Source organism: Drosophila persimilis, unplaced genomic scaffold, assembly GCF_003286085.1.
Source record: "Drosophila persimilis strain 14011-0111.01,24,50 unplaced genomic scaffold, DperRS2 tig00000191-arrow-pilon, whole genome shotgun sequence".
Taxonomy (NCBI): Eukaryota; Metazoa; Arthropoda; class Insecta; order Diptera; family Drosophilidae; genus Drosophila; species Drosophila persimilis.
In genome coordinates, this window is record NW_020825298.1 from 4,050,776 (window position 1) to 4,077,562 (window position 26,787).

Genomic DNA, 26,787 nt, shown 5'->3' on the forward strand with positions numbered 1-26,787 from the left:
CGAGTGAATTTTCGTGCTGATTATGAGTTTTCGCATTGCCCCAAGAGGCTCATTAGGGGCGCACATGGTGTGTGGCATGCCACACTTTAATTTTTTTTCGGGTTTGTGCTAATCTGCCACTGCATTTAGCACTCAGCAGTGGCCATCATCAGCTCCTACTTGGCCGTTTAATGCAGTTCAGAGAGCACTCGAGCGAGAGAGACGGAGACACTGCCAAGAGGACGAGAAGGGCCTGGTCAAGAGGGAGACAGACATCTGAAGGCCTGGTCAAGAGGGCGAGCAAGAGAGACAGAGATGGAGAGAGAGAGAGAGGGAGAGAGAGCTGCCTATGAGTAGGAAAAGTTGCAGTTGACACCATCTTATGAAATTAGTTTCTTTTTTTTTCATTTCTGACTTGACATCGTTTTGGCCATTGCTGGCACTTGAGGGTCCCTCTTCGTCTTCGTCTCCCGTCTCCCATCGCCCATCTTCCGTCTTTCGTCTTCTTCCTGCTGTTCCTTCCTTTGGTGTCTCATTTTTTCATCTTCCAGTGTAATGTGAATATTCCGTGCGTTTTCTGTCCTTCCTGCCTTCCGCAGACGGGGCCCAGCGTTGCCAACGCGAAGGCGAACAAAAGGCAATGTCGCAGCATAAATCCGCACTCACTCTCCCTCTCCCCCTCTCTCTCTCTCTGTGTCTCTGTCCCTCCCGCATTGTGTGTGCGCTAAGCGTTTTTGTTTAACTTTACACTTGACCTATGGCTTGGCAAACTTCAGCCAAGGATTTATTCTTGGGGATTTTGGCTTATTTTTCGCCATAACTATATGTAAACGGGGCTCAGACGGCAGCAGGTACTCGTCCATGCATACGTCTCTCTCTCTCTCTCTCTCTCTCTCTCTCTCTCTCTCTGCAGCTTACGGTCTCTTCAGCAATAAACTCCAGAGCAGAGCCGCTAAGAGCTAGTGAGAGTGAGACGTTGATATTATATTTTAATGGATCGCGACAGGTTTTATTGGAAATAAGAGATTGCCATGACTGAGGGGCAGAGGATGTAGCTGGGCCACACTGACAGAAATTGCACATTATTTATGGATAAAGTAGTTGATAAGGAGTGCTGCACTTCGTCTGTGAAAACTGTGTACTAAGTGCTCAAAGCGAGGGGAGAAATGACACAGTAGCACATGTAGTGCCCGAGAGAGAGCATAGCCATCACTTTTCAGTTTACTGCTGTTTTAAGAGATTTTTCCATCAAGGAATACATAAATGTATCCAATAAAAGAATCAATTCTCCAAGCGATTGTTTTATTTTTATAACTGTAACTTTATTCCATTATTTTATAGAATTTTTAAGACAAAGATCGGGCTCGAAAATTCTTCATATCCATTGGGCATTACAGCAACTAAAGAACGGCTGATACTCTAGTAAACAGACCCCTCCGTCCCATAGACACCACGATGATTTGCAGCTTGTTTTGCTGTGTAGCTGCTGTGAAATAGAATACCCCTCGTACCACGTTCCGCTTGTGCTTTTATTGCAAATGAGAGATTAGCCTGTGAAGGACAGACAACCCGTTGAAATTTATGTTATGGTTGGCGGAGCTCCGAAGCAATAAGTATTGAAAAGTAAGAACCAATTTGACCTTTTTGTGTGGCCATAATTCCTGATGGGGCCTCTTTGTTTAACAGGGCAAACACCGAGCGGAGAGAGAGTGCCGACAAACAAATCTGTTTAATTAAGGCAAGAGTCCTCTCGGCCCAAGACCGTGCTCCTCCCTATCAGCTCTCGATAGCTCTTTGGGCCCCTTAGTGAGTGATGAGGTGTTGGTTGGCCTTTGGGGCCCGGCAAATTGCTTGGTCAGTTCTTTGAGGCCAGTAAACACACACACACACACACACACACACACTCTGCAGCACAAGAACAAGCAGAAGCAGAAGCGCCAGGACACCGAAGAGTTCAGAGTTAGCCAAGGATGTGGTTGGGAATGGGGATGGGAATGGGGATGGATACAGGAGATGGCTAGGTGCCAGAGCGATAATTTGTAGCCAGCCAGTCGCAACCTCTCGTAACTTAGATGCTGCCAAAAAAAGAGAAGCTCAATTTATAAATGAAATCGTTCCGTTTCCTTTACTTACTTACCTCTCATCTCTGTGCCCCACTGTGCCCCTCTGCTTCTCTGCCCTCCTGCATCCTCTCGCTCGGTCTGCCATTCTCTGCCCCATTTTGAGTGAGATTTGAATTTCTTTTTTGTGTTACTTATCGCCTTGATAGATACACTTGGGTCCATTTGATTGCTTTGATGTTTGGCGGAGTGAGATTGCTGAAAGATGGGGTCTCCCGTTCTCCCAGTCTCTCGGGATCTCTCTGAGGCGCCTTTGATTTGTTGCGGACTCAATGCACTTGAATTTGTTTGCCTTTGATCTGGGCACATTAGTTTCTGGCTGATTTGAAAGCCTTCGCCTTCGCTTTCGCCTTCGCCCTCGCCCTCGCCTTTGTCCAAAATGAACTCTTTTGCTACCTCAAAACTAATGAAAACCGAAAGGGTTTCCCTTCGGGTGAAGGGACTGGCTGCGATGCAAGAAGAATGAAAAGTGGGTTTATATTGAAAAGGTAATTTGATGGTGGATCTTGGAGACTGGTGCTAACCAGGTAAACAGTCGTTCGACTCTTCTCTATAGCATCCAATTCTCTTGCATCCCTCCACTTAGGGACATCCTCTTCAGCTAAATTGTGCGCTATGCAACAGTGTTTTTTTTCGGGAAAAGGAATAGAAATGACAGAACTAACCGCAGGAAATGCATGGGCTAATCTATTTAAGCCATCGTGCATCATGACGTTTCCCTAGACCAGAACCAGGACCAGAGCCATCCCATTTATGTGTGCCGGCCAACAAATATGTGGCAGGTTGGCATTCCCCAAAGCGACAGCTGCTGCATGCGACATCATACGGAATGGGAGAGAGGAGGGCGAGAGGAGAGAGGTCAAGGGGGTGGCCTGTGTGGGCCAGTGGTGCGCTCCAGCATTGCCTGCCAAATCGCTGCCACAACAAATTCCAAGAGTCTGGGCGAAATGAAATAGGATTCCGCAGTGGCTGCCATCCAGAGGCAGAGACAGAGAGGGAAATACAAAAAAAAAAAAATAAAATGGTGGCTCAGAGGAAACGTCATAAAAATTGTCTATTTCTCGCTTAGATTTTTATATTCCCCACAAACAGACACAGACACAAACACAGACACACCACCGATAAATATACTTGAAAATATATGGAACATATACATATATGGGGGAATGGGGCTATTGAAATACTTTGGAGTCGTCATGGTAGCTTTTGGCCACGATTGCCAGGAAGTTGCTGCTGCATCATCCTACATGTTGGGGGGCATGAGCAGAGTGGCATGGCATGGCGTGGCGTGATGTGGGGCAGGTTGAGAGCCTGTTGCCCGACAACGGCTGTCCGGCATCAGAACAGTATCCGACCGAAAGCAAACACTGGCATTTAAGCTTAACTTTTGAATTGAGACTTGAATTTGAGCAGAGCAAACGATTTCGGTAACTACTCTTTCAATTTTCGAAATATTTATACCGACCTCCATACCGAGGATCCAATTGAGTCCATCCTGATGCAGTTAGATGATTTATTGCTATATAAAATATATCAAAAAATATATGGAATAATCTTTCATCAAATAAATCTTGTAATAAACGACACTGGTACGAAGATTTCTTTAATTTGGATTGGATTAAAGCACTTCTTAGATGTCTACAAACCCACTCAGATCTCAAATCGCTTTTGTTGGGCCAAGGATATTTAGTGATTGATTAGTTTTCAAAGTGTATACAAGAACCGACTTTCTAAAACGCCGATTGACTATTTTCAATGGTTTTCGATTAAAGTGCACTCATTGCCTTGACCTTGATTTTCCATTTTGTCCATTTTGACTGTTTCTCTTACTTAATTGGCCTATTTTCAGGGGTTTCCTTTTACAAATAAAAATGAATTGATTTGAATGTGGCAAATCAGGTTTCTGTATGAGAATCAATCAATTATCGGTATCTTGGGTTGCGATATGGTGCCTCCTCGTAGGAGCCACTACTCTGAGTAGCTTTTTCCGGGCTTTCTAGCTCTTTGACCACCTATGGGAGTGTAGTTTCTCATTAAAAATCATCTCTAGCTTCACTTACCAGCAAAAAGCTGTCAGCCAGGAGCTTGGAGCGTGGACGCTCCCTTTTCAGCTTGATGCTCCTTTCCAGGGGGACAAAGTAGAACGCATCCGTGGCTCCAGTCCCCGCCAGTAGTCCCCCGCGATCCTTGCTGTCAGCGGTGCGGTCCACGTTGAAGCAGCCCCAATGTCCCCCAAAAGAGCGACCTCCTCGGGACTCAATTGCTTTTTCTAAAGCTTCTGTTTGCAGCAGTCGTCATTGATCAGTGACAACCTCCTTGGCGCACTCTTCGAGGTCCTTACCGCAAGACAGAAACTTAAGTCCCTCGTCGGGATCAGGCAACCCCTAAAACAGGGATGATATTCGTATCGGACCGATACTAATTCTCTCCAACCCTGTTTTTGGACGATGAAATTTGTTTGGGCACAAACAGAGAAAGCAGAGAGCAGGCTTTGATTAGTTTTATAAGGCAGATCCGACGTCAGACTACCTCTAAATCATTTCAATTCACACTCAAAGTATAAACCGACAAAAATTGTAATTCCCAAAAGTGGAAAACGTGATTCTTTGCAAGCTCCTTCCGTACTTCACTTGCGGCGAGGGCGATAATGTTTCGTCAAATAAAGAGCATGTGCGTGGTGACGCGTTCCCTGACTCGCGGTGAGTATTTCCATGTTAATGGCGGAGTCCGTGATGTAATGGCGATGGGGTTCTTCAACCTCCAGGTGAGAAGCGGCTCTTGTCCGTGGCGCCTTTGCGCTGGAACAAATATAGTTCCCAAAACGATGCGAAGTCCGAAGAGGGAGGGTCCACCGAGGCGGAACAATTTGGAAACAGGAAGAAGTTGAACCGCCGCGAAGCCTTGAGGAAGATGATGAAGGACAACAGCATCGAGCAACAGCCTGGCGAAGATCAGATTTCTGAGCAGGGTCAGTCAAAACCGTGGAGTTGGTTTCTCCCTTGGGTCCCCCAGCGCAGCTACCGCGGGCCTGAAGTCAAGAAGATGCCCGAGGAGGAGGCCCCCAAGGATGAGAAGAAAGTGAAGCTGAACCGCCGTTTCTATCTGAGACAGATGGCCAAGGACAGCCTGATGAACCCCAAAGTGAAGAAGCCGATCGACGACATGCAAATCGACTCAATCAAAATAAAAAGGGAGTCGCTGGATCCTGCACGAGTGGAATCCTTGAATCTGAAGTGGAAAGAGCGCCAGCAAGAGATTGAAAAGCGGAGGCTGGAGGCTGGCAAGAACAAGTACGTCTCCCGATTCGAGATGAACTCGGGACGGATGGAGAAGATCAAGTAATCGATCACTCCAAGCCCCTCCCCTCCCCTGCACACACACACCTGTTGGGTCGAGTGCATCCTTGAGGAGTTTCAATTGTTAATTGTTCAAATTCTTGTTACCATCCAGCAAAGAGCCAATATATTTCTGTAAAAGACTTCAATGAACAGTGGATATCTTAGCTTAGAGAGTCTCTAGAGTAAACTGTGGAGCCATGCTGAAAAATGGATAGTTTAAAAGAATGTGGCAAATACGCGTACATAAAAGTAGGAACAAGGACATACTCTCCTCGTAGATGTCGCCTATCCCAACCCCATCATGATTAGCAAAGATTGTAAGTAGTTTGCCGGGGGGTGCAGAGGTCTTTCTTATGTTCCTTCCATGTTTCAAAGTGTTGAACGGGCTACAGGAGAAACAAGTTTTCAAAGGCCGCGGGGCCACGTGGCTTTTTAATCAGTTTTTGTTCGTAAAGATCTCCCTGTCCCACCTTCACCCCCCACCGCACGACTTTCCCTAATCACCCAACTTTAAAATCCGCTCCATCGCGGCATCCTGCCCGCGCGGAGAGCCACAAGATGTCTGCCAGCGTTCGCCACTCCACTGAGCCGTAATGGACAGTGACTTGGCCACCTTAGGTTTGCGCCAAATGCTAAGCTCATTACGTGGCACGCCCCGCAACGTCACCGCATACAATTGCACACTGTTTTGTGTGGCAAGCTGAGGATGTGGCAGGCTGGCTGGCCACCCGGTGACGGGGTGGGGTGGGGTGGGCTGATGGGGCAGCATGATGATGAGTGAGATGTGGAAGGAGGCGGTGCTCGTTGCTCGTGGCTCGTGCTAAAATTAATTGATGCGACAATGGCTGAGCAACGACTAACTTAGGCCTCCTCCGACTCAATTCCGGCCGCCACATCATGAGCTCATCATCGTTGCGGGGGGGCTGGGACTGAGGCTGGTGCTGGGGCTGGGGCTGGCCTGGGGGCGCCACTAGCCGGATAGAAGATGCCCCATTCCGGCGGCTGTGCAATTTGGCGTGCGGAATTTCATTAGAGGAGCCGCAGCCCCCCGGTTGCCATAGAGGCCAAATCAAAATTTAATTTATGCTGACATTGAAGTGTCTGTGGGGCAATTAAATCGACAGCACGCGGCCCCCGCAACGAGGGCGTGCCAGTGGCATGCCTGGAGCCCTTTCCGAAAGGGAGGAGCACTGCAAAAGTCCTTTGTGTTGATTAAGTACCGCTAAGCAATATTTTAGCATAATGGTGTCCTGGCACGCAGTTTCCTTTCCTTTTCGTTTTTTTTTTCCTTACTCTATTCTGTTCCCTTTGGGCGGCACAAGCCTTTCACTCCGCCTGGCAGAAGGATTCGGACCGGCTTTGATGGTTTGATGGCTGCGCCTGATTAGCCGCCCGCGATTAGCCTTTGTAGCCGAGAATTTACGACAGCTAAGCAAATTTTTATTAGAGTTTTTCAAGTAATTTGTTGATGGCCTCCTTGATGAACCGTCAACCATTTGGTATGCACATAATCCAGTTGGGGTGGGATCATCGGCAGCTCAAACGCTTAGTTCTAATGGCTGGAAATATGTCAGGACTTGGGACATGCTGTACTTCCGGTGCTCCAGCTACTCCTTTGGTGGTTAAATGTGTTATTAAGTAGCTACAGATACATTTCATTGACTTGAGAAACTTTTCTGTAACTAGATATTCCATGAATGGAGGGGAAGCTCTTTGCTGGCTAAAGATACTGTTCCTTGGTTAAAGATGTGGATACTTTTCAAAGGTTAAAGATAGTTTTCCGTAGCTAAAGATTCTTGTTGGTAGTTAAAAGCTCTTTTATCTTTTGCCAGCTTAAGATACTTTTCCGCAAATGCTTTTTCTTAATATAAAATGAAGAAGATTCTTTTTGCTCGAGATATTTTCCGGCATCTAGATATCTTAACAAATTTGCATTCCCGCTCGAACTTCATACTTTTGTGCGAGATAATATGAATGTTAAATACTTGTATCCATTTTTAAGAGTTTCTTTCCTTTGTATACATTAAGATACCTCGCAGACAACTCACTTTCTGGTATACTTTTCAGCATCTTTTCGTTCGCAAAGACACGTTTATTTTGAGTCAAGTTTTTGGCAGTTGAAATGACTTTTCAATTACTAGATACTTTTCTGTGTCTTAATACCCGAGTACTTTTCGTGAACTAATATACTTTGAAGTAGTTAAAGTAAGTTTTTAGTAGTTAGAGTTACTTTTTCGTAGTTTGGGACACTTTATCGTGCTCGACTAATCGCATCTGTACAGCACTTTTCATAATTAAGACAGTTCTCTTTTGCCTCTGCCCCCGCACACGTGCCAGGGCTTATCATTCACGTCTTCCGTGTCCCAATTTTCCCCTTTAATCCGGAATTATTCACTCAGCCACCAATCAATAGCTAAGCATCGTACCTAGTTTCCTTCAATGCAGAAATGCTTTCGTTTGCTGGATCTGTGTCCATTTTCCCAATCATTCGATGGCCACAAGAGCCCGCAGCTATTCTCGAGTCCGATTCCAAGTAATTAAGCTCTGGAGCTGTTTTAAAATCGGGGCGTTCTACTAATTAAGTGCGAAGCAACCGTGGTACCCCTTCTCCCCGGCTGTCATCCCCCAAGGACATGGCGTTGACAATGCGGCATCGCTTACTGATTTTTCAATTGTCCAGCCGAGAATCCTTTGTGGCCTGGGCGGCTGTCCCCATGAATGTGAGTGGGTGGAAATCCATCCCTGAGCCTGTTCACTTTCATTAACATTATGCCAGAGATCAGGGCCGTACAATGGTATTCCTGGAATCCTTTTCAGTCAGGTCAGGTCATCGTGCTCCCTGCTCCCACGCCCCTTGTGCCAGGGCCCCGGTCAAGTTGAATTATTTTAATGATTGCTAACCAGACTCCAAAGAGGAGGAGGACTCCACAGTGCGGCTGGGGGAGCGGAGGATGTGGCATTAGCATGCATTACATCAGGACACATTTGCCCGCCCCTGGACCTCCGTGCTAGGCGTTCGCTTACCAGAGGAATACTCGTACAGAGCCAGCCAGCATCCTGTAATTACTTTATCTGACATTCGTGTTGGATTTCCACTATTTTCGGTCGGCTTGACATAATGGGGGACAGACAGCCAGTCTGCACGGCGGGTTGGAATGGAATGGAATGCCCATGGAGGGAGGCACTGAATAGGTAGAGGTAGACGAGGAGAAGCGAGGAGCGAGGAGGGAGCTGGAAGCACATAATTGTAGCCATAGCACGCCCACACAATTAGACGCCTTTCACATTCTCCAAAGCGACATAAATCATAATTACTTGCTCGACCTTTCCTCTACATATCCCTTCCTATCTCTCGTTCTCCCTCCCTCAGTTTTTGGGTGTTTGTGGGTGGCAGATGTTTGGTGGTTGGGTTGTCGAAGTGTGGCGGCTGGGTGGAGGTGGAGGTGGAGCCAGGCGCACTCAAGTGAAGACGTTTATTAGGCGCCATTACCTCGGCATATAAAGTGCTTTTTGGAGGCACACTGTGCCTGTGTGTCCCCTCATAGTCTCCCTGTGGCCAACACTCTTTCTCTTTCTCTTTTTGGCACTTCTCTCGCTTTCCCTTTCCCATTCTCCTTCTCTGCGTGTCCCTGTCCCTGTCGCCGGCTGTCTGAATGTGCTTTCTGGACCACTACAATTGATTGCACTGTGGTTACGGGTCGAGTAATTTGTTGTTGCCATTTTGGCTTGCTTCCTGTCAGCGATTCCCCGGCTGGCTCCCCTCCTCTCTCTCTCTCTCCCTCTTTTCTCTGCCTCTGCTTTGGCTTTTCCTTTTCGCATTCAATGGTTTTCCCTTTGGTTTTCCACTGCAGCTGGTAAAGGTAATTTTCGACTGCGAGTTTGCTTTAGTCAACAGGAAGCAATTGCGGCTCCATGCGGTTCTGCATCAACAGACATTGATGTAAATACACTGATGTATATACACTGATTAGAGAGTTCTTTGAGTATTTGGAAATATCTTGAGCTGTGGATGATTAGAAAAGTCTCTTGAAACAGATAATTATCTGCATTTCTGCAGCTAAATCATCTATATAAATAACAATTATATTGCTGGCTCTGTCCCTTTTCAAAAGTGTCATTTACTTGAGTTTGAAGCTTCACAAAAGCAATCTCAGCGGAATCCAATAAGCAAAACCAATTAGGAACAAAAACGTCTTTCTATTTCTGGATTTTCTTATACATTTTTCACTCACTTACTCTGATTAAACGGAAATGTAGCTGCAAAGCGAAAACATGTTTCATAAATTTTTAAAATATTAGTACACTTTAAGAAAGAATTTCAATAAAATCAATGGCTATACAAGCGCTCTGTCTTTGCATTCCAGACTTTCCCCCGTAGACACAGACAGCCTACAGATAGATACCTACTAAGGGTACTCAAATATTCGCCTCTCTTGGGTCACTTGTCTGCCATTATTTCATTCCTTTTTGTTTGCTTTGGGCCGATGCGACGTCCTTTGCCACTTTTCGTTGCTTGTTGTTGACCAAAAACTAAATGAAAATTTAAGAGGCCTTCATTATTTATTTAGCACAGGGCCGTGGCATTATTTTTTTCTCTTTCTGCACTGTCATCGATTTACTGCCCCTGTCACCTGGGCACTTTCCCCGTCCACACATTTTTCTGAGGTGCATAATTAATAGATATTAATTTTGTGCAAAATGAAATATTCGCGGTTTTGTCTTGTTTTTCCTGGTTTTCCTGTTTTTCTGTCGCTGTCCTGCCAGAGTTTTGTGGCTTCTGGCGGTGGCCTGTTGCTGATTTTAGGGATAGAATTAGCCGGAAAATGGCACGACAATCCTGTGGAATTCTTGCTGGATTATTTTAAACTAACCAAAATCCAATTAAATGCATGAATTATGTGAAAATATTTCCAGTTTTGAGGTCTGCCAAGAGCTGATTGAGTTGATTATCATAGTAAATTAGCATAACAAAGGGCCATCGAACGCATCGAACGAGCGCTTGATGATTTTCCTGCAGCACTGTAGCATGCCACAAAATCAATGCTTTAACCCACACACATGCTTTTCCAGCAACAAAGTAGTGTTTCCTTGTGGTGCCTTCCCCCAAGCGGAAGTTTGCGAAAATTATGCTGGAATTATTTAATTAATTCAAAGCACCGTTACAATGCCCGGAAGTGGAGTAGTTTTCTCCAATTACAGAAACTTTTTTATCGAGGTAATTTGCATTCGAAAGCAGACAACAAAACTTTCGTAATTGTTGCAGAAAAACCCACATATCAAGTGGGGCCCGCCCCCCGGGGGGGCTGGAGACAGGGCAGGGACTTTCGACACAGGTGTAGGCCATAATTAATTTCCAATTAACGACCGCCGAGGCTCAAACAAAAACCAGTAGCATCTCAAATTCCAGACAGTGAAATGGGAGCCTAAAACAAAGAACTTTCCAATGGGTTAGGGGGGCCAGACCAGAGGATGGGGAGCCTGGGGCTGCGGCTGCCTGCCACTTGTTGTGTGGGTATTTATGTTTGTCTTGCGACAAAAATAAAAAACCCCCGCAAAGTTGACTTATGTTTTGTGTTTACCCGGCCAAAAAACCATCACAAAACTGGCCCTCGGGCCCTCGGGCCGTCAGGCCGTCAGGCGCCGAGACTCTGGTAAGAACAATAACTCTTTAAAAGAAAACTTAGCAACGCTTTGCCATTCAAATTGAGCCCTTGATCATGTATAATGCACGGCCACAAAATATGTGTGTGTGCGAGTAACATATCTACAGTTCTCTCGAGTCTGTTCCATTGTGTACGGTTCTCGTGTTTACATCATTTGCAATTCCCATTCGGTCGACCCCCCTCCCCCCATCCGCATGGGGCCCCCCCCCCATCCGGTCGATGGGGGGTACAACAACTTGAAGTAGTCTGGCTGTTGGCTCTTGGCTCTTGGAGCAAAAACTAGGTTTCAGGTTAATTAAATTTTATTTTAGTTGCAGAAAAGCCGCAGTTCGGGGCTTGGGTTGGGGATGGCTGAAGCGGTCGGAGCCACAAATCCCACACAGAATGGCCCTTTCAACTGGCCAAGAGCAACCACAACAAACGTTTGGTTCGTTCTCAGGTACCAGGAGTCTGCCACACCAGGAGGCGTATTCGTGATGCAGATGAGGCAGACCCACCTTTCAACCGCCAGTCGTCCTCGTCCTTATGCTCTCTCACTCTCACTCCCACGCACTCTTCCATTGTGTGTGTGTGCTTTATTTTACTTTCTCAATTCATTCTAAAATTCATGATGAGCTCCTTATTATTGCCTTGTACTCAAACTTTTTCCTCAAGAGCAAAAGTTTCCTATTCGTACCCTGTAAATCGAGGGGATCAGGGGTATGTTCTGTCTGTATAGAGTTTTTTGAGGAGGAACAAGTTATAGTTTCTGATACTTTTAAGTGCAGGACATAAATCCATAGTTTTTGATACACAAACACTCTCTTTTTGGCTATATATTTGTCTGTATTACCTATACATTTGTTGGCCTCTTTCCCAACACTGGATGATTGTCGTAAAAAGTGTCGAGGTGCTCTTGAGTCCCAAACCTTAAAGTTAGAACTGTGCTATCAGGCTTTGTGTGAAGGCGAGCTGTCACTGGATCCCTGTCCCAGGCTTGGCGCTCCTCAAGCACATATCGGATTGTCCTCAATCGAGTTTCCAAGAAAAAGGCCTTAAGTTTGTGTCCAAAAATAAATTTTTAGTCACCTTGTCACCAATTTATTTCAAATTGAGTGTTGAAAATTGCTTGTCGAATTGCTTCCTTGTTTCCACAAAACTATTTGTCAATTAAAAAATGTTTTCATTTCGTGTTACCTTGTCGTCTGCTTGTTTCACAATTGAGTGTTCGAATTGTAACACTAAATAGTTTTCAACAAACTTTTTGCAATTTTTTTCGCGAGAAAGAGCTTGCTGTGAATAATGTAGGTGTCAGCGTCAGTAAAAGATAAGACCCTTTACAAGTAGGTGTCATCAGAGAGGATCATCAGAGGATCATTCGCCAAAGAAATCCCTGGATCTGCAAACCCCTTTTGGGGTCAGTAGTGGAAAAATGCATGACATTCTGGAGGAACTATGAATAATTTATGGGAGGAAATTCCCATCTTATCCGATGATTACGGCAGTCAGAATAAGGACAATTCTGGTGTTGCAAGCGATGTAAATAATAATTATTTTTTGCGCTTCATTGCCATACATACCGGTATATGTATTAATTTCATTGCGAGTGCTGTTTCGACAGTTGAGTTCTCATGTTAAATCATGGTATGCAGAGTGCAAAAAAAGTACTCCGGGTAGCGGGTATCATACCGTCGAAATAGTGACTTTTCAGCGGAGAGTTCTACCTGTTTTTATTCGCTGCCGTTGTTGTTTGTTTTGCATTGTTTCGGGCCAAATGGTGAGTGGGTTTCTTTTTTTCTTTCCTGTGTATTGTGCAAAAAGTTTTGCATTGAGCCATCGAACCATCGAGTGGGAAAAGTGGGGAGGAGGAACATCTATCCACAGCAGCTCTCCACTCGAACAAAAGGAAATTAACCTGCATCCATGCCTGGATGCGAATCCAGATCCACATCCAGATCGTTTCCTGCCACTTTAAGCCTGACAAAAGAGTGTGCAAATCCTCTGAGCTGAATTTATTCACTTGGCTAACATATCTAATATTCAATTACTCCTTGCCAAAACACTTTACGCCAAAGATGCAGCTGGAATTTGTAGCACTTGCCAAATTACATGACATTTCCAGTGTGACGATGATGCTGCTGCTGAAAAAGGAGATGCAGTTGAAGGAGGAAATGGCCGTAGTCAGGGAGGAGGTGGTGGATACGGCAGAGCCTGTGGACGGTAGACAAAACGAGCAGTCAGGAGCAGCAGTGGGAAGGAGTCAGCAGGGAATGCGCTGTAGTCAAGAGGAGCAATCATGAGGACCTGGAGCTGGAGATGGAGCTGGAGTCCGGATGCCTGGCAACACTGGCCATCATCCATCAGCGAACGCAGGATAATGCAATTGAGCAGCAGCTGTCTGCGCTCGGACACGCCCGCTCCACCACCCCTCTACGCCCATTTATCCACCCCACTCCTCCTCCTTTCACACATTCATGCCATTTCCTTGTCCTGAGCTTTGGGGAAACAGCTTCAAGAGCTGAGCAAAGCAAAACGGGGACGAGAATGATGAAAGTGTGACAATGTAAATAGTTGCACACACGCACACCCATGTAGAGACATAGAGGGGGGAAGACGGGTGGCAGGGGGATGATAAAGACGTAGAAGTATGGGGAGCGAGAGGTAGTAGGACGTGCTTGGCTTAGCACAACATTTCCGCTTTCGTTTTCCATCTGTTGGCATCAAATTCTTGGCTTCAGTTTTTCTCTCTCAATTCCTTGCCATTTTCCTTCGCTTTTTTTTTTGGCCTGCAATTTTCCATTGGCAAACGAAGAAAGCACTTGATGCATGTCTCTCTCTCTCTCTCTCTCTCTCTGCCGCTTTCTCTCCGTTTCCATGTGTGGGTGAAATTGAAGCATTACATTGTCCAGGGATGATGACATGCTTGGTGGGCACGGTCCCAGTGCTCCTTCTGTTCTGTTCTGTTCTGTTCTGTTCTGCTCTGTCCTGGTGCTGCTGTTGACGCACCTTTCCTTGTTTTCTGCTGTCCCCACATCGAACGTGAGCCTAATCCTGGCTTCCAGCCTTGTTGAAGGTCCCCGGCCCACTCGTGATACTGTTCCCGAGGCCCAGGGTCCTTGGTCCTGGCCTCATTTGCAGCTTTCAAGTTGCCGCCTCGTTACACGTTAGCTTGTTATGCTTTTATGCGGCCCTTGTACTTTTTCCATTATGCTTTGGCGAGTGGTTGTCACTGGTGGTCCTTGCCCCACACTCATGCCTCATACTCCCCTCCACTCCCCTCCCCTCCACTCACTGGCCTTTTTTCCTGCACCTTTCTTGCCCCTTTGGTGTTGTCCTTGGGCTTTTATTGCATGTTTTATGGAAATTTTCAAACATTAGACGCACTCTGCACATCAAACGCATTTAACGCATTTCACTCTCTGTGTGTCTCTGTTTCTGTCTCCCCCAGTCCTGCCTCATATCCTGTGCCGATTTGTGCCTAATGTTTGTATGTCCTTCGTGTATGCTGTCAGCCAATTTGGCCGGGCCACAACGCACCTGAGCATGGCCATGGCCCTGTGCCTCTGCCTCTGCCTCTGACTATAGTTTCAACTCAATCTCCTAGCAACCTGCTCCTGGCGGTACTCCCACTCTTGGCCAGTCTGTGCATTTTGGCTTTGCCGAACATGGAACACAAACTGCTAATTTGGTTTGATGTATTGCTCCAGAGACATCCATCAGCAGCTGAAGCCTGATGGCCTGCATCTCATCTCATATCTCCATCGAACAATGAATGCCTTGGGCCTAAAACCAAAATTGATTATCTGAAATTTGTCCGTCTCTGCCTATCAGTGTCTCCCATCGCTGTCTGTCTCTCACTTTCCCTCTCTCTCTCCCTCTCTCTGTCTGCGCTCTGTTGCCCCAAACAATAGTTGGAACACTTTTTGGCCATCGCATTGGCATCGATTCTTTTGGAACTATTTCCTCAGCATTTGTTTCGATTTGCCTTTGCATAAGGAATGGGTTTGGGCAGGGAAAATCAGGAATGAGATGAAATGATATGTGGACGGAGCGGAGTCCATTGAGCAAACGGATGTGGCTCGATTCTGTCCTTAGGGAATCGAGTAGTTTTGTTTTGGATTGGTGTTGGTGTTGGTGTTGGCTATGCCTTAACTAAATTGGAATTCTGTTGAGGATGGACCAGTTCTGATTAATCAACTCGAAACATCTTTTAGTGTGCTTTTTCAAAAGGGAAATATTTCCATGAGTTATTATGATTTCTTCGGCTTGCGGGGCAGGGGGGCTTGATTGAAAGTGTGTAACCGGCCAGAGGGGAAAACTTGATTGTGGCCAAAAATATGCAGCAATAATCGAACTGGTTATGAAAGTGTGTGGGTGTTACTTCACCCAGAAAAAACCCTGATTTGGAAATGTATACCAATATTTTTGCACCGAGAGTACAAATTGGAACTTACAGTTTACAGTTAATATTAAAATATTTTAGCTTATTATATTTTATGTTTTACAAATGCAATACTTTCAAATTTTGATTAAATAAGTTTCATTCAAATTTATTATATTATATTTATTTTAAAAAGTTTTGTAATTGGATTAAATATGGACCAAAGTGCAAATTTTTTTTAACTTTACTGTTTGAAAAATGTTGTGTTTCTTGTAAAGTTTTAGATTTAGGGGAATATTTTCAGGTTATTGAAGAGAATCTGTCCCAAAGCGTGTAAAGCGCGCCATAGGCTATCAAAAGGGTTCAAAAAAATCTAATTAATAAACATAAATAGTTTAAATCTGACCTGCAAAGCCATAAAAAGATACACCTGAGGGCTATATTCCCTGATGTTTTAGTATCTTGTTGCTCTATTTGTGAGACATTTGATCCAATTATCATTCAATGCCTGTACATTTATTTCTACTAATAAATGTCAGAGACTCTAAAAGCCATAGCAATCAGAATTGATGTGCAAAAACCATTCAGAAGTAAATTAAATTAATAGCAGAAGTCAATCAAGTTCACTAATGCCGACACACAAGTCCATTAAATGTATCATTTTTGCTTGATTTTTTATGTACAAAACCCGCGTGTCTGTTCGTCTGTTAAAGCCGCAGGATCTCCAGGATCTGCTATAAAAACTAGAGCTATATACATATGTCAACTGCTTTTCACACAGAAGTAAATCAAATTTCAGTCAGAATTCCGGCAGCCCCCACTGCACCCCCCCAAATGCATTAAACATGTACGAGTGCGAATGGAGTGGTGTGAAGTTAATCGACTTGTCGTTTTTCCGTTACCTTTTAACCATCAAATTGCATCAATTAAATGGCATTTTAATACACTCGGCTGCTCCACTGCACCGATACCCCACTGCTCAATGTGTGTGCGGGCATTATTTATTTTTGTTCAAGGTTAACCCTTTCAGATTGATATATTATTGTTGGGATCGGCTGCAATGTGGATGTGTGTCGTTAATCCAATCAATTCAGTGGCAGTGCTATGCTGGCACCCAAATGCTATTAATTTTGTGCCCAATACAAACATAGAGAGAGCGGGGCAGGGGTGCGGGACGGGGCTATAAATTCATTTATAACTTTGATGCAGGAGATCCAAATGGACACCGCACGTACACACACACACACACACGCACACACGAACAACGACAGTGTTTGTCCGAGTCAAATCCACTTTCACTTGACACATAAATTGAGTTAAAAGGAAAATGCCAAATTGAATTTTATTTACGTTGAACATTCACGCTCGATTTCACACTCCCCACAAGTTCCAAACCGAGATAAATCCCGTGGAAAAAAAAAATATGTATTGTATAAAATGAAAGAAAGGCACTGCTAGGCTGCCACACGTGTGTGTGTGTGTGATTTGGTGGGGGCTGCCAGGAGCAGGGATCCTTAAAGAGAAGCAAAATTAAATTTCCATGAGGCCAAGAGCTACCCAAGTAGGCCGCCCCTCCCTTCTATCCGAAGCCCATGCAGATCCCTGCTTTGTTATGCCAAGACATTGTCGTCATCAAATTATGGGGCATGTAAAAATAGTTGCCATCCTCGGCCATATTGTTCGGCATTATGTAAATCTGTTTTTCTATGGAGCCTTCGCTCGCTCGCCCACCCAGCCACCAGCCACCAGCGCCCAGACGACACTCATTTAATTGCTGAGAGCAAAGGGGCAGGAACAGGTGGCAAGAAGAGTTTACGACTGGCATTACACGACTGGTGTTAACGATGACAATGAGCGTGGCAGATTCGAGGTCCCCGACAACGTGAGCATTTCCGAACGTGAGCTCAACCAAACTCATTATAATTCGTCTGGTGTTTTGCTATTTTTATAGACACTTTGCCATAGTGTGCTTGCCGGGACCCATGGGAGGACGGACGCCAGGGACGCCCGCACTCGGCACTTCATAAATAATCAGATTTCTGCGAAGATGAACCCCTGACTGGGACGTTTATTGAACTCAATCTCTTGACATTTGCCCAAAACTTAAAGCAAAGTTTTCCATTTAATGGCTTTGCTTCCCTTAGGACTCCTATTTTTGTCCTTTTATGTACTCGTATTTATATTTACTCGTATATGTACGTACGTACGTATCCTCTTAAGCCAGAGCCAAAGTCTGACAAATCCGTGGGTAGTTTTCAATTGCCTGCCATTTCAATTTATCTTCATGTTTTTCCTTAGATGAAGGAGCTTTACCCCGGGCATGGCATGACCCCAGCAGACTCATGACATTAGACCGGATTTTTGTTGGCTCCGAGCGCGACTCGACGACTCTTTAAATAGAGCAGCCTGTCAGCCAGTCAGCCAGTCAGTACGGCTTGCGGAAGGGGTGTTCCTGAAAGGGTTCACTTTTACAGGAGAATTAAAGGCAGTTCCACCAGAAATCGAGGCCAGAATCCCATCTATCAAAAGTAATGAAATATTCAAAAGATTTTGGCTATTCTTGGAGTAACTTTCCTTAGTTCCTTGAGCCCAGAAATGTTGTAGGTACTCTTTAAATAAATTAATCTCTGACTATGCCCTTACGGCTCTCGGTTTATGAGGATGTTTCTGGCTGTTCCGGTTGTTGGAGCCCTTCGTTGTTGTGGTTATAATAGGGGATTAGCTTTATTGCTTAATGGTTCCATTACACAGAGCACCTTTAAGCTGCTTCTGACCACTGGTTTCGGGTCTTAGCCTGGGGCTTTCTTGACCGTTAGCCGCTTAGCATTTAAATGCTGACTCGAGTCGGCGGAGCTCTTCTTTAAAGACACAAATTACAGTCGTCGTTAAACCGTTTCCTCTTCATTTGATATTCAAACATTGTAACATGAGATTTAAAACGATTTTTGAATGGTTTTCCAATCATTGTACATGTTTGTGTTTACTGATGAAAACAAAGAAGACAGTCATTGTTGAACGTATTTGTGTCTGTAAATATTTATTTTGTAGGCTATTATATTTGCACGTGCTATATTAGTCTATTCGAACACTTTTGAACTGCTAGAGGCTGCCATTCCCAAGTCATCGATCTACGGCTAAGCGCCCTAAGGCTGTTTCCTTTCTTGTGGCTTCCACTTCCACTATCCCAAACTCAAATTGAACGAAACTTGTTTCTCTTCCAATCAAAAGTTGTATAACATTTTCTTTAATTTCCTTAACAAGCCCCATCGCATCCATCAATTTGCATCTTATCCATGACAACAAAAGCAGGGGGCCACACTCCGGCTGCAGAAATCTCTCTTTTCAGATGGTTTTCAGGAACATCTCTGCCACAGATCTCTCTCTCCCCCTCTCTCTCCCTCTCGCTCGATGTTTGGCTGTGTCTGGCCTGCATAGCCCCCCGCTCTCCACCAGTACTCGGAAGCACCTCTCTCATCGCTCTTTTGTTTGTTTCGTTTTTCTATTTTGTTGTTATTTTTGTCATTTTAAGTGCTTTGCCAAATGCACACGAATCGCTGCAGGCGCAGCACGAATGCCATACACATAGACACGCTCACACAAAGACACACACACACACACTTGAGGCACACAGCTGTGTAGATGTCCTGGTTGCTCCATGCTCCGCTAGGCCGGAAGCTGTTGAGCGCGTGAAGTGGCGCGAAGGGGGCACCGGCTCCGGAACCGGGCACCAACCGGCGACCTACAGCAAACATTGGCCAAAAACACAAAACGCTGCGACCAACTTTGGCCGCCTTTGGCTGCACTGCGAAATCAGTTAAAGGCTGTCAGGGGGCTGGATGGAGGGTAGTGGGGGGTAGAGGGGTAACGCGGCAAGGTTCCAGGGACTTAACACACAAAAAATAGGCACGAAAAATGGCGGAAAACTTATACCAATGCGGTGAAAATTGGATACCCTTGGAGTTGCCAACATTCTGTATTAAAAATCAATCATTTAATGTCGCTTTGTTGGTCTCATCTGGAATATTTAATGATTTAATTTAAACATCCACCATTTCTCTCTTGAAAAGTGGCTCAACAATTTATCTAGGCTGTCTATAGAAGAACTATAAGAACGCCAATCTAACAAGTATCCCACAGAAGCCCTCTTGAGCTGAGTAAATAAATCTGAGAGAATCGAATAGACAGAACTCCAAACATTCGGCGTTTGAGTGCTAATCAATAAAGTACACAAAACTTCATGCGATTCCTTCTGTTTGCCGCAGAAACCTCATCACAAATGGTTGTACCCGCCGCTAGTGTATGGAAAAAGTATTTTCCATGTTTTTTTTTGGAAAGGAAATACTCAAAAAAGCATTGCGGCTCAGTCGCCGACCGAGTCGCGTAGAAATACACAATTTTTACTGCTTTTTCATTTGCTTAAATTTGTTTAGCAAGTTTCGCCGATTTGCTGGTGTTTTTTTTTTGTCGCTCGTTCTTCTATTGAATTGGAGGGAAAAAGTTTTTGAAGTTGTTTTGGGAATGGCGATGATGAAATTATTGATGATGATGAGGGAAAATCGTTTTCGTGGCTGTGGCTGCTGTTTTTGCTATGAAAACTGTCTGTGAATGTCCCTGCAGCATTTTGTTCTGCTTGGGCTTCTCCTTTGAGCAGCTGGCTGGAAAATGCCATACTTTTCCGACAGGGTGGGGAAATCACTCATTCGCAGTGTTGCCAGACGCAGATTTTGTTGTTATTCTTGTTGCCTTTGCTGTTTTGCTGTGTGCTGCTCGCCCTCTCATTTTTTTTCGGTTTTCCGAAGGCAAGCGACAAACAATAAAATACAAATTTGCTACTTTATTTTACAGCAGCGCATAAAGAAAAACAACAAACGGAAAACATTTCCATGACCTCATGTGGTGAACCCCAGACGAGTCACAGCCAGCATATACGGGGGGGGCCTCATCTGTGGGATGATGGGATGATGGTATGATGCCATGATGGAATGGGAATCAGCAGAGGGCGAGAGCCGAAGCGGAACCCTTAAGTAGGTCGCAACAAAATAAAAAGTTTGTTTGCCAGCTTCCAGCTCCCCAAAACACGCATAAAACAAGGGGACTTGAGAGTACTATAGAAGCTAGGGATACCCTGGAAGAACGGCAGAATGGGGCTTGGATCTGTCGACCTCAATGAACCCTCGGAATGGACTGAAAGATTTGTGGCAACAGGAAGGAAATGTTCGGAAAAGTAAACTTTTTCCCACAGAGATATGCATAATTTATAGGAATATGTCAGGATATTCAGGGCCGTCCCCGGAGGAATGCAGGATGTGGGAGAGATCCCAAGAAAAGATTTAAATAATTTATAGAAAGCCGAGGTGAGAGTACGCGAATTTCGAAGAAAAAACACATGACCTTAAGGACTATATTTAGCTTGATAATATTCAAATCATTTCTAGGAATGCTATCAGATGGTTGTATTAATAATATTAAAGAATATTCATGCATCAGGGAACTTTTATAAAAAAAAAACACTTTCTGATGAGAAGTTTTTCTTGTGAAAAATCTAAGTATTTTGACAGGCTGGTGATGAGGGTTTACTGCTCAAATGAAAGACCTAACATTCTTTTGTAATGAATTGGTGGAGTCCGAAAGAAGGTGCTGATGGAGGAGGCTTAGATCGGGAAAGTTGGAGGTGTTGATGTGGCCAGCTTTTCCCAGAATATTTCTGAAATTATGTGAACCTTTGAAGATATGAAATGTCAGAAAAGCAATTGACAAGAAGATTTGAAAGGTTTTTAGAACTTTTGGTGACTAAAATACTGCACCATAGGCGGCTAATGTAGTCGCTAGTGCACCTCTTTAACTTAAATATCCCTTAAATTGTAAAGTTACTAAGAATTGTTCTTTAAAGCCTCTTCTCTGATTGAACCTTCTATAAAAGATCTTACGAAAATATGAAGCATGCCATACAATTTTCCAATCTAAATTCCTGTCAAGAAAACCTCGAAGAATTCGATAGCTGCCAAATCCATTCCGATGCCAAAACACCCGTTTCCGTACCCGTACCCGTGCCTTTCCCCCCGACAGTTGCATATTTCTCCCCCCACACCCCACCCCTCTTTGCGGAAGCCGCTCGTCAACATCAAATTCCCTGTTGATTTGAATTTAAAAGTAATTCTTTTTTTTTGCCCCGTTCTATATTTAGTTGGCATATTTGCAAATATTTGTTGTCGTTGCTGTCGTGACAACATGCCGTATGCTTAATATTTCTTTTTTATTTCACTATTCTCCATTTTTTGCCCGCTTTTCTTTTATTTTTACGCTGTTGCACATTACATTTTTTATACAATTTTTTGCTTTCTTTGCAGTGCACAAATTGAATTTGTCACTTTGGGTTGAAATTGGGGTTTGGATTGGGATTTACACTGGGTCTGGGGCAGGGGCTGGTGCTGGGGCAGGGGCTGGTGCTGGGGCTGGGGCTGGGATCTGCGACCTGGTGGTTTCGGGCTTTTGGTTCTCGCTTAAATTGTCAGCGGAAAATTGATATGCAAAAAATATTTGCACATATGCAGCGGCAGATAAAAATACGAATTGCTAATAAATTAAATGCAAATTGCCGACGGGCCGATGCCGTCGGCTTTAAGCCAAAAGCGGAATTTATATGGTTACATTTTGCCGTTGAAGAGCCACCGGAATCGGTTGGAAGTTACTTTGTGGCCAACAGGGGGGAATGCTAAAAAGTTGTGGCCAAAGTGGAAACAAATCAAATCAAAAGGGCCAACAAGATGAATGGCATGGGCCGGAGACGGAGAAGCCAAGTTATAAATTCATTTGGAAAACATGAAGCAGGAGCCAAAGCCTCTTCTCGTCGTCTCTCCTTTTCCCCACACCCATACACAGACACACACACAGACACACACCGTTTTCCTGATGTCTCTGCCATTTTCCTCTATTCTGCTTGTGTCTCTGGGCCTTTTCTCACTCCGATTTCCCTTCTTGTTTTACAGGCCTTCTGTTTGCCGCGGCGGCCACAGCTCCTTACAACAGCTCCTCGGATGACTTCAGTCTCGGCGGCTCCGTGGATGGCCCCCCCACCCTGTCCACGTTTCTATCAGCCCCATCATCACTGGCAGCCTCATCATCGTCTGCGGCGGAGGCGCCACCACAAACGGATGCCACGAATCACACTTTCAAGAGTTTAGCCTTCCTGGCCGGCATCGGCGGCATCGGCCCCGTGTCCTTTGGCTCAGATCTCTTTGCACTCGGGACGGAAACGGAGATGGACAGGGACCGAGGCAGGGACCGGGACACGGACTTGTACTCGGACCTCTCCCAGTCTCTGCCAATTTTCGACTTTGGCATGCCGCGCAACATCACCGGACGCACTGGCCACACCGAGGCCATAATTAAATGCCGCGTGGACAGTCTCCATGATAAATCGGTGAGTGCGAGTGCGAGTGCGAATAGTGTGGTGGCACTCCTCCAAGGGCCTCCGTCCCCGGGGATGGAGGGCAGGGGAAATAACCGATGAAGATGCGTGCCAAGGACATCGAGTATATCATGTGGATGTGCAGTCGTTAATCAAATTTCTTTCACCCTCTCTCCTTGGGCCAACAGGTATCCTGGATACGGAAACGTGATCTGCATATCCTGACTGTCGGCACAGCCACCTACACCTCGGACAAGCGTTTCCAGGTTTGTCATGTATTCACTTACTAATTGAATGCGATGGGTTAAGCGAGGAGCGAGGAGCGAGGAGGTCCTCGAAAGACACTGCCACTGGCAAGGGGACACAGAGTGATGAAAGAGGGAAAAATACTCGTAATGCAGGGAATGTGTTCGTAGTTATTGGTAGCCATATTTCATTCCAGATTGCCTCGAAATCTTTCATCAGAGGTTAAACGAGAGTCAAAGTTTGGGGGGGGGGGGGGTGGGGGGAAATTCGATTAGTTATTGATTTCGGTAGTTCTGGATTTTCTGATAGCTTTGAGTCGATTATTTAGAGATTACTGTCTGACATTAATCTCCCGATGGTTAGGTCTTGTTTCGTATTGATTTTTGGATTAAGTTTTTGGGCTAATTACTTTTTGGTGAGTCCTCGAAGAGCTACTTAGTCTTGATTTCTGACGAATGTTAATCAAAGAGATTGTTGTGATTCCCTCAATTCCAATAGATAGTTAGTAAAACTACTAGAAATGAGATTGCTTTTTGTTAGAATTTCCGTAGTTTAGTTTAAAGAACATCTATAGCATAATTTCTGATTTGTATTAGCTGCCATTCTAATTGACTCTTGATAGATTTTTCCTTTATCAATCTTATTTTGTATTTCACATCATCTTTTCGAACTTCTATTAATGACGATTTTATTTCATTCATGATTCTAAAAATACATTATCAACTCATTCATGATTAATCTTAATAGAATTTAAGTTCTTGGAAAGGAGATGTCTCCTCTCGATGCTCTTTCACGCATGAAATGTCTACCAAAACATGATTAAAGTCAAGTCTATAAAGGCAAGAAGTTTGTTTAATCAAAATGATAGAGTCATAAGTCCGTTGATTGAGTGTGGGAATTAGACAGAAGACAGACAACCTTACCCTTTTCATTATATTCCATGAAGTGTGAGGGGTCTCAGAAGGGTCACCTTCAAAATGAATTCAAACGAGGAAATGCCATGTCGGTTTAAACAAATTTTGAGTAGTGTAAAGCTGTTTCATTTGCCGAGCCTTTTTTGCATTTGAATCCCACGGAAATCCCCCTCAAGTATGGTTTACATGAAATCCCTAGAGAAACCAACAATCTATTAGTACATTCACCTGGCCGCCCCAAAGCGAGTCAACGCAAATCTATCCGCCCAAAGCCCCATTCAATCCCTCAGATCAACTTCCAGATTAGATACCTGAAACACGGCAAATCCCGATAAACTTTCAACCAATGTGGAATGTGGAGGCCCAACAAGAGCAGCCACAGCCATGGCGGCATGTAAAAGTTAACTCCAGCTCTCGAGGGGTATTATGGCCATAAAGCCACTTTCATTATGCATGCATAAACGATATTTCAACGGCTAATCCGACTCATAACTCAGGACAAATCTGCCCCCGTGCACCCCTCGATAGCCGCCACTGTGCGGCAGTTGAACAGCCAAACAACAAACAAGTGGCAACAACAAACAAGCAGCGAGCAAGCAACCAACAAACAAACAAACATTCAATTGCATAATTGCTTAATTTCCATGAAAAAATAAAAAATAAAAATCGAATAAAAATAATACAAATTTGCTGCATTGCAAATTGTTGCCTTAAAAGCGAATAATTATTCCACCGAGACATGACCGAATGAATGCCAAATTGAAAACTGAAATCGAACAACTGAAAAACATTGAAAACATTTATGCACGGTATATTTCAATGGTCCTGCTATACGATTACCCTCTACAAAGATTTATTGAATGAAAATGTGGCTCCGAACAGATGCGAACTATCCCCATAAAACTTAACCAATGAGAGCAAGAAACATGGGCATAACCTTAACAGAGAACTTTGTTTTATTTGGTGGAAAAACATCCGATACAGGCACGCCTTTTTTCCACCATTCTGGTTGTGTATTCTGATTTGTGGGACAAAAAGTGGGGGTCGTCTCTTTCAAACTGTAGATACCCCAGTTTTATTCCGATTGAAATATATAACAACTGGCCATCACATCATCCTCTCTGACTTCAATACCTATTCTAAACGATCTAGTTGCTAATATAGATATAGCAGAGGAAAGATATATGGGACTGTATAGGAAAGACTGTCATAGGTGTTCGAAAAAGCCCAATCTTTGTAGATGGAATCTCTCAGATATACTAATCCATAAGCACAAATTGCCATTCCATTGCCATTTGTTATACTTTTAGTTTATTTTAGAAAAAATAAAAACCCTTTTATCTGATAGTCACATATGTATAGCCACACATAACATACCCCCGGAACACCATGTACACCCTATTAAAAACTGCAAAAAACACTGAAATGATATCTGTATCTCTGTGCGTTTTTGTACGTGTGTGTCCTTGTCAGGTAACCGAATCGAAGGATGCCAGGGAGTGGACGCTGCACGTGAAGTCGCCGCAGGCGCGGGACAGCGGCATCTACGAGTGCCAGGTCAACACGGAGCCCAAAATGTCCATGGCATTCCAGCTGAACATCATCGGTGAGTAGACAGACCAATTGTGATAGATGATACGTATTCCGATTTGCTGCCTCTGATAGCTGACACATTTCAATCAGCGGATGCTACTGGATAGTTGATATGGCGGACAGTGGAATTTCTCTGCATTTGAAGTTGAAATTCATTTTGTTTCTTGTTTTGATAATCACATTTATTCCGCTTTTGGAGGCTCCGAGTGATGTTTACCTGCCGGGGAGCTGCTTATTAAAAATGTTAATTCAGTTTCTGCCCCGCCAGCAGCTAGCAATTATGATTATTTCCATCGTCCCCGTCGTGCCCTTCGTGCCCATCGTACCCATCGTGCCATACCATACCATCCGCTATCCCATTGCCCGACTGGGGTTCAGGCAGTTTTTGGTGCGGCCCGCTGCGCCTCTAGGCATACATTTTTAATTTCGCATTTCGGCCCATAAATAAATAAATAAATAAAAAACGGAAATCAGCAAAGGAGCTCCGCAGCTGCAGGCGGAGAGCCTCCGGGTGCCGGGGTCTCCTCCATACAAACAGATGGTGGGGAGCTTACATGTCGCTTGTTATTTGGGAGCCGTGGCCGGAGCCGCTGAGTTAATTAGCATGTCAACCCGGCGGGATTACGAGCCGGGGTCCGATTGGAAATGTATTCAACGCTTTAATGAGCCATGAATAATGCCTGTGTCCGCATATAATTAGCTCTCAGTGTGACGTCCCTGCTCCGGCCTGTATTGTGTCCTGTCCAAAACAATGTCTTGTCCCTGCCATTAGTTGGGCTAGGGAATGATGACTCCGAAATCCATCGGTAATGATTAATTGATGATGGCCTGATCACAAAATGGAAAACTGAATCCCGTGGCAGGCAGGCATCACCACCTGGTGATGTGGCTCTGGAAAATTGCATTGGGGGAAACTCTAAAAGAGCTATGCGCAGGGAAAATTACAGTTCACTTTTCTCTTTCTCCCTGTGGTGAAAGTTACTTGGCAGAAGCCATAATTTAGTTGAGACTTTTTCTTTTGAGCGGAACTTTTCTTATGGAAGCCACATTTGAGTTGAGAATTTTTGCTTTTCATCGGCTTGTGGCTGTGTTTTCTTTTTCGATTATCCTCGCTTTTATGTTTCGTTTTTTTTTTTCGCCTTCACCGATTGAGGGCTTTCCTGAGA

The 26,787-nt window shown here is 44.5% G+C and overlaps 2 protein-coding genes across 2 annotated transcripts in view; both read left to right on the forward strand.

Annotated features, from left to right (window-relative positions):
• LOC6595364 overlaps positions 1–26,787 on the forward strand; it is a gene marked incomplete at its 5' end in the record, with an annotated part of 151,781 nt that overhangs the window by 116,033 nt on the left and 8,961 nt on the right. Inside the window, 3 exons of the mRNA XM_026988197.1 lie at positions 22,447–22,880; positions 23,057–23,134; positions 25,502–25,634. Coding sequence (XP_026843998.1) covers positions 22,447–22,880; positions 23,057–23,134; positions 25,502–25,634 — 645 coding nt within the window. The remainder of the gene's footprint in view (positions 1–22,446; positions 22,881–23,056; positions 23,135–25,501; positions 25,635–26,787) is intronic.
• On the forward strand, positions 4,667–5,583 carry LOC113565760. The gene is made up of 2 exons (XM_026988840.1): positions 4,667–4,798; positions 4,864–5,583. Exons 1-2 carry the CDS (start codon positions 4,747–4,749, stop codon positions 5,439–5,441), a joined length of 630 nt encoding a protein of 209 aa, XP_026844641.1. The 5' UTR covers positions 4,667–4,746; the 3' UTR covers positions 5,442–5,583.